The following is a 12,013-nucleotide window of genomic DNA, read 5'->3' as shown; positions in this document are numbered from 1 at the left end:
AGCAGCAGCAGCGGCAGCACCTTCAGGCGCTGACAGCCCCGCCGGCCGGCTCCCTAGCTGACCGCCGACTGTCAATGGAGCTGGAAAACATCGTGGCCAACACGGTCTTGCTGAAAGCCAGGGAAGGTAAGAGACAGGGCGGGTGCGTGCCTGGCGCCTTCGCCACGAGCCGGGGTATCGGGCGGGTGCGGGATGCCCGCAGCGAGTTTGGTCGGGAGCAGGGCACCTCGGAGAGTGCTCGGCAAACGCTTCATGGTTCCTGCCCTTGTGCTCCGGGAACCTGGACTTGGGCATAGAAGGGGAAACGTCACGTCGAGGTTGCAAAGATTAGGATGCTAAAACAGATCCCCTAGTTTCCAGCTCTAACCTTACCGTGCCGTGCCTTCTCGGCAGCTGTTGAAAGGTCAGTTGGAAAGGCGTTCATTCAGGAAGAGATGGGCAAACATGCAAATCAAACAGCTTTTCCGAGTTGGCCCGGGATGGTTCTGTGAGTGAATTTGTGTGTGTGTGTGTGTGTGTTGGGGGTGGAGGGGCGCCGGCTGAGTTGATATAGGTTATTGCTGGAAACCATCCGCTGGGAATGTTTCTTAGGGAAATCCCGTCGTGTGGAAGGAAGCCTTTTAAAGGCAAAGTAAGATGTTGAGAAATTAGCCTGTTCACATAACGAGAGGATGGCTGTGCAAATCATGTAGAAAAGAATTCATGATTTCAGGGGTGGTTTTTTTCCCCCATTGAGGAGGGAGAGAGATAAGTGGATTTTGGGGGGTTTTGGCTTAATTAAAAAAAGAAAGGTAAGTGTGCCAGTGCTTAGATGTGTTTTGGATGAAAATCATTAGATTTTCTGCATTAGGTTGGCAGGAAATACCGTCTAAATGGAGTGGGTAAGAAGCTAAGTCGAGACTATAAACGCACTTTTTGACTCTTCCTTGAGATGGAGAGAGGGAGAGGGTGAGAGAGAAAGTGGCCCAGAAACTTAAGATGCTTCCTAAAATGATTCCGTGCGGGTAAGCATACATATTTAGGAACACCTGGAATTTATGTAACATTTCTTTTGCCAAGATTTGAGCTCTGGGTGCAGCCTTTTTATGAAAAGGGAAGTGGTTTTCCCTTTCATGGGAGGAGGCTTTATTTGACACCCAAGGTCGAATGCAGTCTCGGTAAGATCTTGACTTCAGAAGAGTACAAGGCGAGCAGTCCACGAAAACGCCCTATTTACTTCTTAATATTTTTCATTCACACACTTGGATGAATGAAGGAAGATTTTGCTCGCCAGCAGTAAAACGGTTCATGTTTATCCAGCCGATTCCATCACCCTGTGGCACTGTACACGGTGTGTGAGTAGGTGATGCACAACTCAACAACTCATGTAATTTCAGCTTCGTTTGTCTCCAAAGCACCAGCCTGAAGGTTTGCTTCGGAAACTCCAGCCGAGTTGGAAATGTGCAGGTCTGTTCTTCCCATTGCCCAGCTTTGGTGTGAACAGACTTTTAACCGAGGCTGTTCCTGGTGACTTCAGTTTCTAAAGCCCGAGTATTTTCTTTTTTCCTAACCCAAAATTTTTAGCAAATTGGGCCAAGAGGCTCGTGGGCTGTCTCCTGAACAGAGCAGTGAGTCCTGGAGGGGGAAAAAGCGGAGAAAACAGCCCCCGGCTCATAGCCTTTGCAGCCGCCACCTAGTGGTGGAATATGGTTGTACACCTGTGGGCTCGGGGGCTGGGAAAGTTTTCCCTCTCCATTCTGAAATTTTTTCCTGGGAAATCATTGGATGTGACGATACTGGAGGCTTTGCAAGTTTCACTGGTTTCTCCTGTTGCCCGGGGAATTCTGCTGCCTACATTTGCTGCTCTACACACTTATTTGCCTAGAGCTTGCTTTTTTTTTTTTTTTTTCTCCTCAGCATTTGATTGCTTCTTTTAAAATGTTTTGCTTGGAGTGGGCAGAGTATTATTAATTTTCTCCCCCAGTTTGGTCTCCCTAGATTTTTTCACTGAAATGAATGCACCGCTTGGTAATTTTGTCTGTCAGGTTAACAAATTGGTTTTTTTAGAGCCTTGGAGAAGAGAGCTACAGTCTGGAGGCTTATATGGAATGACCGAATTACAGTGATTAAAAAGTTCTCAAGAATGTGCCTTTTACTTCCTTTTCCTTTTAAAGTCTTTTCAATTTCTCTTTGAGAGTTTGGTAGTCATCTCAGGGTGAGAAAATAGCTCCTGAAATTCCTTTGAAATGGAGGGGGCCTTCCCCATAAGAATACGGAGAAACTGACACCTGAATGAGAAAAACTAATTACTTACGTGGAAATTTCATTTTGAAATCTTCATTTCTCCCCCTGTTTTTCTTTTATGTCTAAAGAGAATCCATGATTTTAAGTGCTTCCACTTTCTTCTCACTGGGTCTATTAAAGATTTGAGCGCATATATTCTAATTACTGTAGAAGCTTTTAGAAATAAAAGCAATTTATTTTTCTCTTCTCAATCTTTACATAGTTGAAGTCATTCTTTTCAGTTAAATAATTCTCCTAGTAACCACATTACCCGTGTATTCAGAAATGAAAGTTCCAGTCAGTATAATGAAAGCTCTAACATAAAATTTGTTGTATCTTTAAAAATCTGAATTGTTTACAATGTTTAAAACCACTTCTTCCTTGAAGATTATTGTGAGTGGTTATAAATGAGAAATATGGTTTGTGAATGCGAAATTTAATTTAGTTCAGTTAACAAAATACATTGTAAACAATTTAAAATGTGGCTTTCAAGTAAAAGTCACATTTGTCCCAAACAATAGAGAAACAGGCCTTGAAGAAAGACAGACACACTTTGCAAACGCTATAAATTTGGAGTTGTCTATGTTGGTGGGTAATTTGGGGACCTATCTTTTGTTATTATTATGCATTCTCGAAGGCAGATGTCTGCTAAATTCATTGTAAGTTAAAATTCTTACCATAATAATACTTTTATAAAGTGGAAAAATGAGTACAGCAATAAGATAGAAAATCTGTAAGTAAATTAAAGTGGTTCATCATTAATAATTAGAAAACATTGGAGACAGTTTGCACCTTTGTGACTGTTTTTTGAAATAAGATGGAGATCTGGGTTCACAATTTTAAACCACCCAAATGTATTTTGTTCTGGACTCAAGAGAGCATCAGCTCGATCATTCTTAGGAACTTCAGATTACTCTCCTGAAAATGGGTGGTTAAGGGTGAAAAAAGAAAAGAAGTTGAGACTGAATTCGTGCCGATTTATGGAAATGAGCTAAGTGATTAAGCATTTAATGAAAAGAAACCCAAGACTAATTCTATCTATCTATTTACATTTCAGAATCTCAGAAAATTGGCAAGCACGCTAGTGCTGAAATCATAGTTGTGAGAAAGACTGTTTGCAGACCTTTTGTGTGTTTCCTTTTGATTTTATTGTTGCAGTAAAGGTTTTTGTCATATTCTAGTGTTTTGCCTCACTTCTTTGAACGGTGGTGAGAAGAAATTTTGTAAGGTCCCACCCTTCCTTTCTTCCCAGGGCAGTAGTAGCCATATTTGATCAATAAAGAGGACAGAGGGGGAGTATCGATCGCATTTTCCTGAGCATGGTACTAGCAGGCACGACTACAGGAACTGAGAAGTCAGAAACGTCATGGTTTTTGCCCTTGGTCAGGATGTCGAAAATCAGAATGTGCAAGAACCTTTCACTCACGTATCTCTGTAAATTTGTTGGCCTGGATCTTCCCAGTGATTAAGATTGGGGACCTGGAAACAGGTGACTGCAGAGGCTGGGAAGGGCAGGGGAGGGAAGGGGATTTGCATGCAGCCAGCCTGCTGGGACAGACTCAGCATTCCATGGCAAGGCTGAAAGCCCTTCCCTCTTTTCCTTGCACCCCTAGTTCATGATGACAAAACTGAAATATCATTATTAGAACACTGGAATGTCTCTGAAGCCCGCAGCCGTTTTAACTGTTATCGGCAGGCGTACTTAATCCACCCCTGTGGCTGCTTCTGCCCTAAAGCTTCTCCGCACAGGAGAGCAGCAGTTTTTGCATCCTGAGCTCCGGCAGCTCATCATGTGTTAAAGCTGCTGGGCCTATTAAAGTACAATGCCATCATTAAACAAAACTGCCTTTTACTTTTTCTGAGTTTCTTTTCAGTACTGACAACTTGGATGTGGAGAAACCAAAAGCAAATGGTTTCAGAAGCCTTGCTTTCTTACAGAAAGGTTTCAAATGATGCTTTTAATTAATCTAGGTGCCGGTTTTTAAAACCATCAGATAAATGCCCTCAAGACTCTCATCTTTCAATAGCTTAGCTGCTGCTTGTCAGATTCTAAACTCCAGAAAGCTTGATTCTTCCACTCCCCAGACTAATCCTTGTTTAAATTATGTCTTCAGCAGCCATAACTCTTGTAGTGGCTTGCTAAATGATACCCTTTGGGTGTGGGCCGAAGACTTCAATAACATTGGAGTGAATTTCAGGAAAGAGCTCACTCAGTGCAGGACCAAATTGACCTTTACCAAGGGCCATTCAACCCAGACCTGGGAACTCACAGTCTTCTAATGAAATGGTTTCAGGACTTCGGTCAATATTTAAAGTTAATAATTTGTTGCCGGTATATTTGTGGCTTATGGTAAAGCATTATAATATCTTGACATTTTTGAAATAAACAAGTCTTACGGTTACAAAAAAAATCTTACTACAACAGATCATACAATTCTAGGTGAAACGTGAGAAGATGATAGAAAGTGACTAAAACCAGGTGACACATAGAAAAGGAAAGGGAATTTCTTCCGTCTTACAACCCCTAGCCCCCACGCCTCACTTCAAAATAGAATAGTGAAGATAAAGGGTTTTAAGATGTGATTTTTAAATGATTAAAAATAGATTATGTGGGCTTAAATAATAGGAATGATTTTTGCTTTGAAACACATGCTGTTACATTTCAGTGGAAGATTTTGTTTTAAAATACCCTAAATATTGAAAAGATTTTAATCCATAAAGCTTCTTAAAATTTTATCTTTGGGGGATAAAGACAATATTGTTGTATTTAATACCATCCAGACAGTGGGGGAAGCACCCCATTTGGTATAAATCACACCTACTTTTTTTTTTTTTTTAAGCAAAAATTCTTTATTATCATCAAATATTCGAAGTTATTCATGGTACCTTTTAAAGAGAAAGCAGTTCTGTCCTGTCTAGACTTCTGTCCTTTCTAGACTTCACAAAACAAGACAGTTTCTTGTTTTGTGAAAACCATTTTTAAATTGTCTTTTGAAATTCTTACAAGGCTCAAATCATTCATTCATTCATTCAGCCTTTAATTGTTGAAGGACGCTGTGGGAGGTGACATTTGGGGGGTTAGCCTTGGAGAGGTGCGGCTGGAGGTGGGTAAAGAGATGGAATTGGACATCATCTTTAACTTCTTAGGCTTTTAACCTGATAAATCAGATTTGAGTAGAACCTGATTTTTCCTCCAAGGAGCTGAAGCTGATTGTGGTATAACCTGCTTAGCTGGAAACTGTTGACTCTGCTGTGCCTAGAGCTTGGACACTAGCCTGTGGGACCAAAACATGACTTAAGGATAACTCAGAGGTCATATTTGAGGGATAGGCTGGAATCTGGAAGACAACTGCTAATTTTCCAAGATGGGTGTTTTTATGAAGGTGTTTTTTGCAGTTCCTGCAAATGGAAACCACTTAAGACAATCGCAAGAGGTCCCTTTGGTTGGGGGTGAGAAGATCCAAGAAGAAACTGGTGTGCAGAGGTATCTTCCGGGCAACACCTTGGTGGTCTTCCTGGGGCAGCAGCTGGGCGGAACCAGTGGGCCACCATTCTGGAGGAAAGATGGTGGGGGCCGCCTTCCTTTGGATTTTTCTTGGGATTTCTTGGGCTTGAGCACGTCCTCTGGTAGAGCCTGTCACCTGGAATAACCTGAAAATGTTCAAGTGTCTGTCTAGTCTTCTGAATATGTGCCCTCCAACATGGTAGCTACTAGCTGCATGTGGCTGTTTATATTTAATTAAAGTGAGGGACTTCCCTGGTGGCCCAGTGGGTAAGACTTGGAGCTCCCAATGCAAGGGGCCCCCGGTTCGATTCTTGGTCCGGGAACTCGATCCTATGTGCCAAAACTAAAGGGCCCGAGTGTTCCAACTAAGACCTGGCACAACCAAAAAAATATTTTTAAAAATTAATTAAAGTGAACTATTGCGTTCCATAAGCGTGCCAGCCATGTTTCAAGTGCTCAGAAGTCCCAAGGGGCCGGTGGCTACTGGATGGTATGGAAGTGGAGTACCCCCAGCTCTGCAGAAAGTTCCTGGGACGTCACTTCTAGGCTTCTACACACATTGAGTTAAATGAGGATGAGAACCTCATAACTTCTGACATGAAAATTGGGAGAACATAAGGGAGGGGGCAGGGGGAAGGAGGCGAGAAACAGAGGAGGGGCTGGGGGACTGGAAATTAGGACTGAGTCCTAATCAGAGAAAAACACAGTTCAAGGACAATCATAAACATTGGTGGTAGTAATAAGCCACTCATATTTCTCACCTTCCCCACCTTTTTTTTGTATCTTTTTGGGAAATTGGCCTCGATTGAGCAACTGACTGTCCTGATTCAAATTAAGGGTGTATTACAGGCTTTCCAGGTGGTGCTAGTGGTAAAGAACCTGCCTGCCAATTCACGAGGCTTATATAAGAGTCGCGGGTTCGATCCCTGGGTTGGGAAGATCCCGTGGAGGACAGCATGGCAACCCACTCCAGTATTCTTTTTTTTTTTTAATTTAAATTTATTTATTTTAATTGGAGGCTAATTACTTTACAATATTGTATTGGTTCTGCCACACATCAACGTGAATCCGCCATGGGCGTACATGTGTTGCCCATTCTGAACCCACTCCAGTATTCTTGCCTGGAGAATCCCATGGACAGAGGAGCCTGGCAGGCTAGTCCATAGGGTCACACAGAGTTGGACATGACTGAAGCAACTTAGCATGCATGCAGATATACATTATTAATTAAAAAAAAAGTTGTGTATACAGTAAATCCACAGAAAGAAGAAAAAAAAACCCGCTTTCTGTTTACTTCAGAAAAGGTGGTCTAAAATGAACAGGACAATTGATAAAAACAATTTTAAGAGTTTCCATTTCTTTTGAACAGGACAGATTGCAAGAAGATCATGGAGAAAGATGTCAAAAACACACTGTTCTTGTATCCACTTTAAAATGATTTCTCCTTAAAAACTTTTCCTGTGAGATTTGAAACATTTTAACAACGCTGTTAGAACACACTTAGAAAGCAGCATGATTATTTGAAACAATAAAACAGCTCGCTGCTGTTCTTGGGGTCAGAAGCAAAGAATAGCTATCTGAAGTTGTGCCAAAGAGTCAACTGGTAACCTCCTCCTGACAGAAGTCTAATAAATTAGGCTAATTTCCACAGGGCCTGTTTTGTCTCTAAGAATCTGTAGCCTGTGGAGTATCAGTATTTTTTTTTTTTTTAAGGCAGTGATGAAATAAACCTCAAAGGACGACTTCTGGGACCTGTGCAGAAAGTAAAAGAAACAGATAAAGAGATACGAACATTCCTGGGTTGGAAAGCGGCCACAGAGGCCCACGGGGTGGCCAGGGCCTGGGCTGCCCCAAGGCTTCTCAGGGGGTTTCCTCATCTGTTCTCCACTTTCCAGAATAGAAATCAGCCCTGCTTATCAGATGGGGAAAGTGAGATGGAAGAAAAGGACCCGCTTGTCCAACGTTACTTGAAATGTGGACTTTTTTGGAGAAGCCCCCCAAAATCCTTTAACATTCCCAAAGAAATCTTTCCCTTCCCTTATAATCATATTAATATAAGCCCCAAACTCCCACAGAAACCAAAAATCCCCAAACCAAACCTATTTCTCAGGGTGATATGGTTTCTAAATGTAAATGCTCTGAGGTTGCCATTGTGGGCAAGAAAGAGTCTCTAACAGATTTCCTGGGGAAAGGGGCAAAAAAAGAAATGGGAATCTAACTGCCCTGCCAGACCCTGATTTCAGCTAAATTGAGAGCAGTTGGAAGATGTAATTCCTACTAGGCTCTGAATGACTACCATAAGGTGAGTCCTCACAGTCAGCGTTTCCATTTTAAAAGGAGAACTGTTGGGACTTCCCCAGTGGTCCAGCAGTTAAGACTCCATGCGCCCAAGGCAGGGAGCCTGAGTTTGATCCCTGGTCCAGGAAGATTCCAGATGCTTCAGGGCAACTAAGTCTGTGTGCCACAACTACTGAGCCGGTGTGCTGCAACTGAAAAGATGCTGCTCGTGGCAGTGAAAATCCCACCTACCGCAACTGAGACCTAAATAAAAGTGATGATTTAAAGAAGCAAAAAATAGAACTCTTTATCAATGCAAATGAATCTGTGATTGGCGGGGGTGGGGGCGGGAGGGGACAAATAACATACATGCCCGTGCGTGTGTGCACACGTGGCCGCATCACCTGTGTTCTCCTACCCGCCTTCCCCACACCCTCATGCATACCTGCACACCCGAAGAGCAAGGCCAGTCAGCTTCTTGGCATTCTTGGTCCTCCTGGCAGGGGTTGGGGAGAATCTTGAGTAGCCAAAGAATTGCCCCCGAGGGACAGGAGCTTAAAGGAGATGGATGGTAGTAGCCACACCTCAGTGGCGGCAGCCCTCTCCTTGGCAGGGCTGGGTGTGAGCACCCAGCGCGTGCAGGTCACGTCTGCCCCGAGCCCCACTTCCTTCTGTGCCTGCTGCCCCTCAGAAGATCCTTGTCCCCAAGCACCTCTGTCTCATGGTGGCACCCTAGGTATATGCTCTGCTGCTGCTGTTGCTAAGTCGCTTCAGTCGTGTCTGACTCTGTGCGACCCCATCCTCTGTCCCTGGGATTCTCCAGGCAAGAATGCTGGAGTGGGTTGCCATTTCCTTCTCCAGGTATATGCTCAGGTCTCTGCGACCATCTTTACTAATAAAAAAGTAGGGGGACTTCCCTGGTGGTCCAGTGGCTAGAATGCTGCATTCCCAGTGCAGAGGGCGCAGGTTCGATCCCTGGTCAGGGAACTAGAGCACAGGCGTCTCAACTAAAGAGGCCAGGTGCCACAACTAAAAACTCTGTGCAGCCAAATAAATAAATGTTAAAAAGAGAAAAAGCAGGGGGCTGGGAAGGGGGAAGGGGAGACCTACTGGAGTGACTTCCCTGCCACATCGAGGGCCATGCCCCTTCTCCCTCCCAAAGAGAATGTGTGAAGCAGCCTTTTTCCCCGGAAAAGCTCTCTCAGGGTTAACCTTTTAGATATTTCAGGGGTAACCATATGGGTATTTGCGTTTAGAAACCAGAACATGTGTGTGCACACGCGTTTTGCATTAATTTAGCAACTTTTCGAGGCTCTTTGGGAGCTGAGAGTCTCTTGGGGGTTGCTGTCTTGGTGGAGAGGACACAGCGGGATGTCACCAGCTCCCTAATGAGGGGACAGGAAGTCAAGCCTTTGATCTGCTCCTGCAGAGAAGGTGAAGCTCTGAACTTAACCACTACAGGAAAGGAAGTGGGGGCTGAAGGATAGAGTGACTCAGCTACAGGGTAGAGAAAAACCAGCCAGTGTAACTGGTCTGCATATCTGATAAAAGGCCTTATGAAACCTCATTTGAAATGGAATTCCATCTTGGCACGGGTCTTAGCACCACTTGTGAAATGGAAACAAGCTGGAGAAGGTCAGCAAACGGGCCATGGAAAACAGCTCTCCCATGGCTTGTGCAGGAATGCGCTCTGGTCCATCAGACACTCAGGAAGAGCTCCTTGGGATGCTTAAATAACATCCCCTGAGAAGGAACCCTCTAGAAAAGTAGGGGCTTTTTGTTGTTTAGTTGCTAAGTCATGTCTGACTCTTGAGACCCCATGGACTGTATGTAGCCCGCCAAGCCCTTCTGTCCATAGGATTTCCCAGGCAAGAATACTGGAGTGGGTTGCCATTTTCTCCTCCAGGGGATCTTCCTGACCCAGGGATCGAACTTGTGTCTCCTGCATTGCAGGTGGATTCTTTACCACTGAGCCACCAGGGAAGCCCAAAATAGGGAGTTGGGTGCGGACAGAGAATTGGGATACAGGCTTGAAAGCAAAGATGTCTCAAGATCCCATTTTTCTCAAGCTGAGTGCTGTTGTGGGTTGATGTCACCAAGCCTACCGTCACGGATTAAGGAGGCTTTCAGTCAGATGAGTGTGTACCTGCAACATAGGTGTCCAACTAACCTTGATCTGGGAATGACTGACTGATGCTATGTTTGGTATGTGGAGGAGGGGAAGAGCCAAGAAAATAAGATCCTCAAGAAGTGGCCTTGGGGGACTTCCCTGGTGGTCCAGTGGCTAAGACTCTGAGTTCTCAGTGCAGGGGGCTCAGGTTCCATCCCAGCTCCCATGCTGCAGCTAAAGATCCTGCTTGTCGCAACTAAAATAAGATCTTGCATGCTGCAACAAAGAAGGAAGAACCTGAGTGCTGCCGCTAAGACGTGAGCAGCCAAATAAATAAATATTAAAGAAGAAAGAAGTGGCCTTCATGTCGCAGTAGATGGCAAATGAGGAGATGACTCAACATGGTTAAGAAAGATTAACTAAAGGTATAGGGCAAATTGGAAAATGTTTTCCAAATGTTTGTCTTAACTGTGAAAAATGTCTGGCAGACTTCCCCGCCCCCACCCCCAATTTGAAAGTGGTGTGTTTTACTTGTTTTGGAAGAAATAAATATTTGCATTAGTCCAAACATTTGGGGCAAACAGCTCGCCCCAATCTGAAGGCTCTGTGGTTTGAAGATGTTTCACACTGATAGTACTCCTACCTTTTCTGGCTAAATCGGAGGTAGCTTAGGACACGATCCTCACGTGCTTTTCGCATCGCTGCTAGAACAACGCTGAGCAAATGGAAAGAAAGTAGGAAGCCAAACACTGCTCCTTCCAGACCCGGAATGGCTGATGACTGACGGCCTTTGAAGGATAGAATTGTTACAGAAAAATGGCCTCTCTGCTCAGGGGCAAAGAGGCTGGATCCAATTAAGACAAGGAAAATGTATGCTCGCTCAGAGAAAAAAATGTCCAGTCAATCCTGTAATCCTCTCTGGAGAGGAAGGGGCCTTCACGACGGGGCTTTATGGATGATGCCAACCCCTGTGCTATATAATAATTAGTAACCATTGCTTATTCTGCCACACACTCGTTCCCCAAACCACTAACCATTCCTTGGGGTGGAATGCATCAGGCCTAGATATTTGCCCCAGATGTCTTCCCATCAGTAGTATCCAATTAGAGGGTTTTTTAAAGTTAAAGCTTAATTTCTTATAGAGCAGGATGCAAATTAAAGAAGGACAAACCTGATTTCCTCGACGTTTCCACGGTGACTAAGGTGAGGGCTGGTCTTCTGGTTGCCTTCAGTTTGCTATCAGGTGGCTAACTGTTTTATACCCGTGCCTGGTCTTGTTGCTAGTCTTTTTGGGCGGCTTACAAGCGTTTCAGGAATGCCCTTGAGGGGGTCAAGCATTGGCGAGGCCTAATCAGAGACATGGACTTACGTCTGCTTATAATTTCATTCTCCCATGGTGGGCCTTTGTGTTCTAATTGTCTGCCCTAAGCAGAGAGCTTGAGGGAAATCCCTGAAAGCATAATTCCCAGCAGAGTAACCCTAGGTTGGTTCCTGCATCTTCCCCAGTGTCATAAATCCAATATTTAGTTAAGTCCCACTGTGTGTGGGGCCCCAGGCTAGGCTCTAAACGGAGGACAGGAAACAATGGAGTTTCCATTTCTTTCTTTTTAAATAAAGGTAGTTTTGTTTTATTTATCTTTTTGGCCACACCGCACGACTCTGGGACTAGTTTCCCGACCAGGGATCAAACCAGTGCCCTCAGCAGTGAAAGCATGGAGTCCTAACCACTGCACTGCCAGGGAACTCCCCCCTTCTTTCTTTTTTTTTTTTTTTTTTTGAGTGCAGCACTTTCACAGCATCGTCTTTTAGGATTTGAAATAGCTCAACTGGAATTCCATCACCTCCACTAGCTTTGTTCC

General features: G+C 44.2%; 1 protein-coding gene across 1 annotated transcript in view; it reads left to right on the top strand.

The window, feature by feature from the left end:
* The first annotated feature begins 6 nt into the window (after positions 1–6).
* GRK5 (G protein-coupled receptor kinase 5) overlaps positions 7–12,013 on the top strand; it is a 227,361-nt gene continuing 215,354 nt past the window's right edge. The window contains exon 1 of the mRNA XM_010859262.1: positions 7–126. Coding sequence (XP_010857564.1) covers positions 75–126 — 52 coding nt within the window. The 5' untranslated portion in view covers positions 7–74. The remainder of the gene's footprint in view (positions 127–12,013) is intronic.

The sequence above is a fragment of the Bison bison genome, unplaced genomic scaffold (assembly GCF_000754665.1).
Source record: "Bison bison bison isolate TAMUID 2011002044 unplaced genomic scaffold, Bison_UMD1.0 scf7180017864456, whole genome shotgun sequence".
Classification (NCBI taxonomy): Eukaryota; Metazoa; Chordata; class Mammalia; order Artiodactyla; family Bovidae; genus Bison; species Bison bison.
Note: the sequence above shows the minus strand (reverse complement) of the source record. Positions and strands in the feature narration are given on the sequence as shown.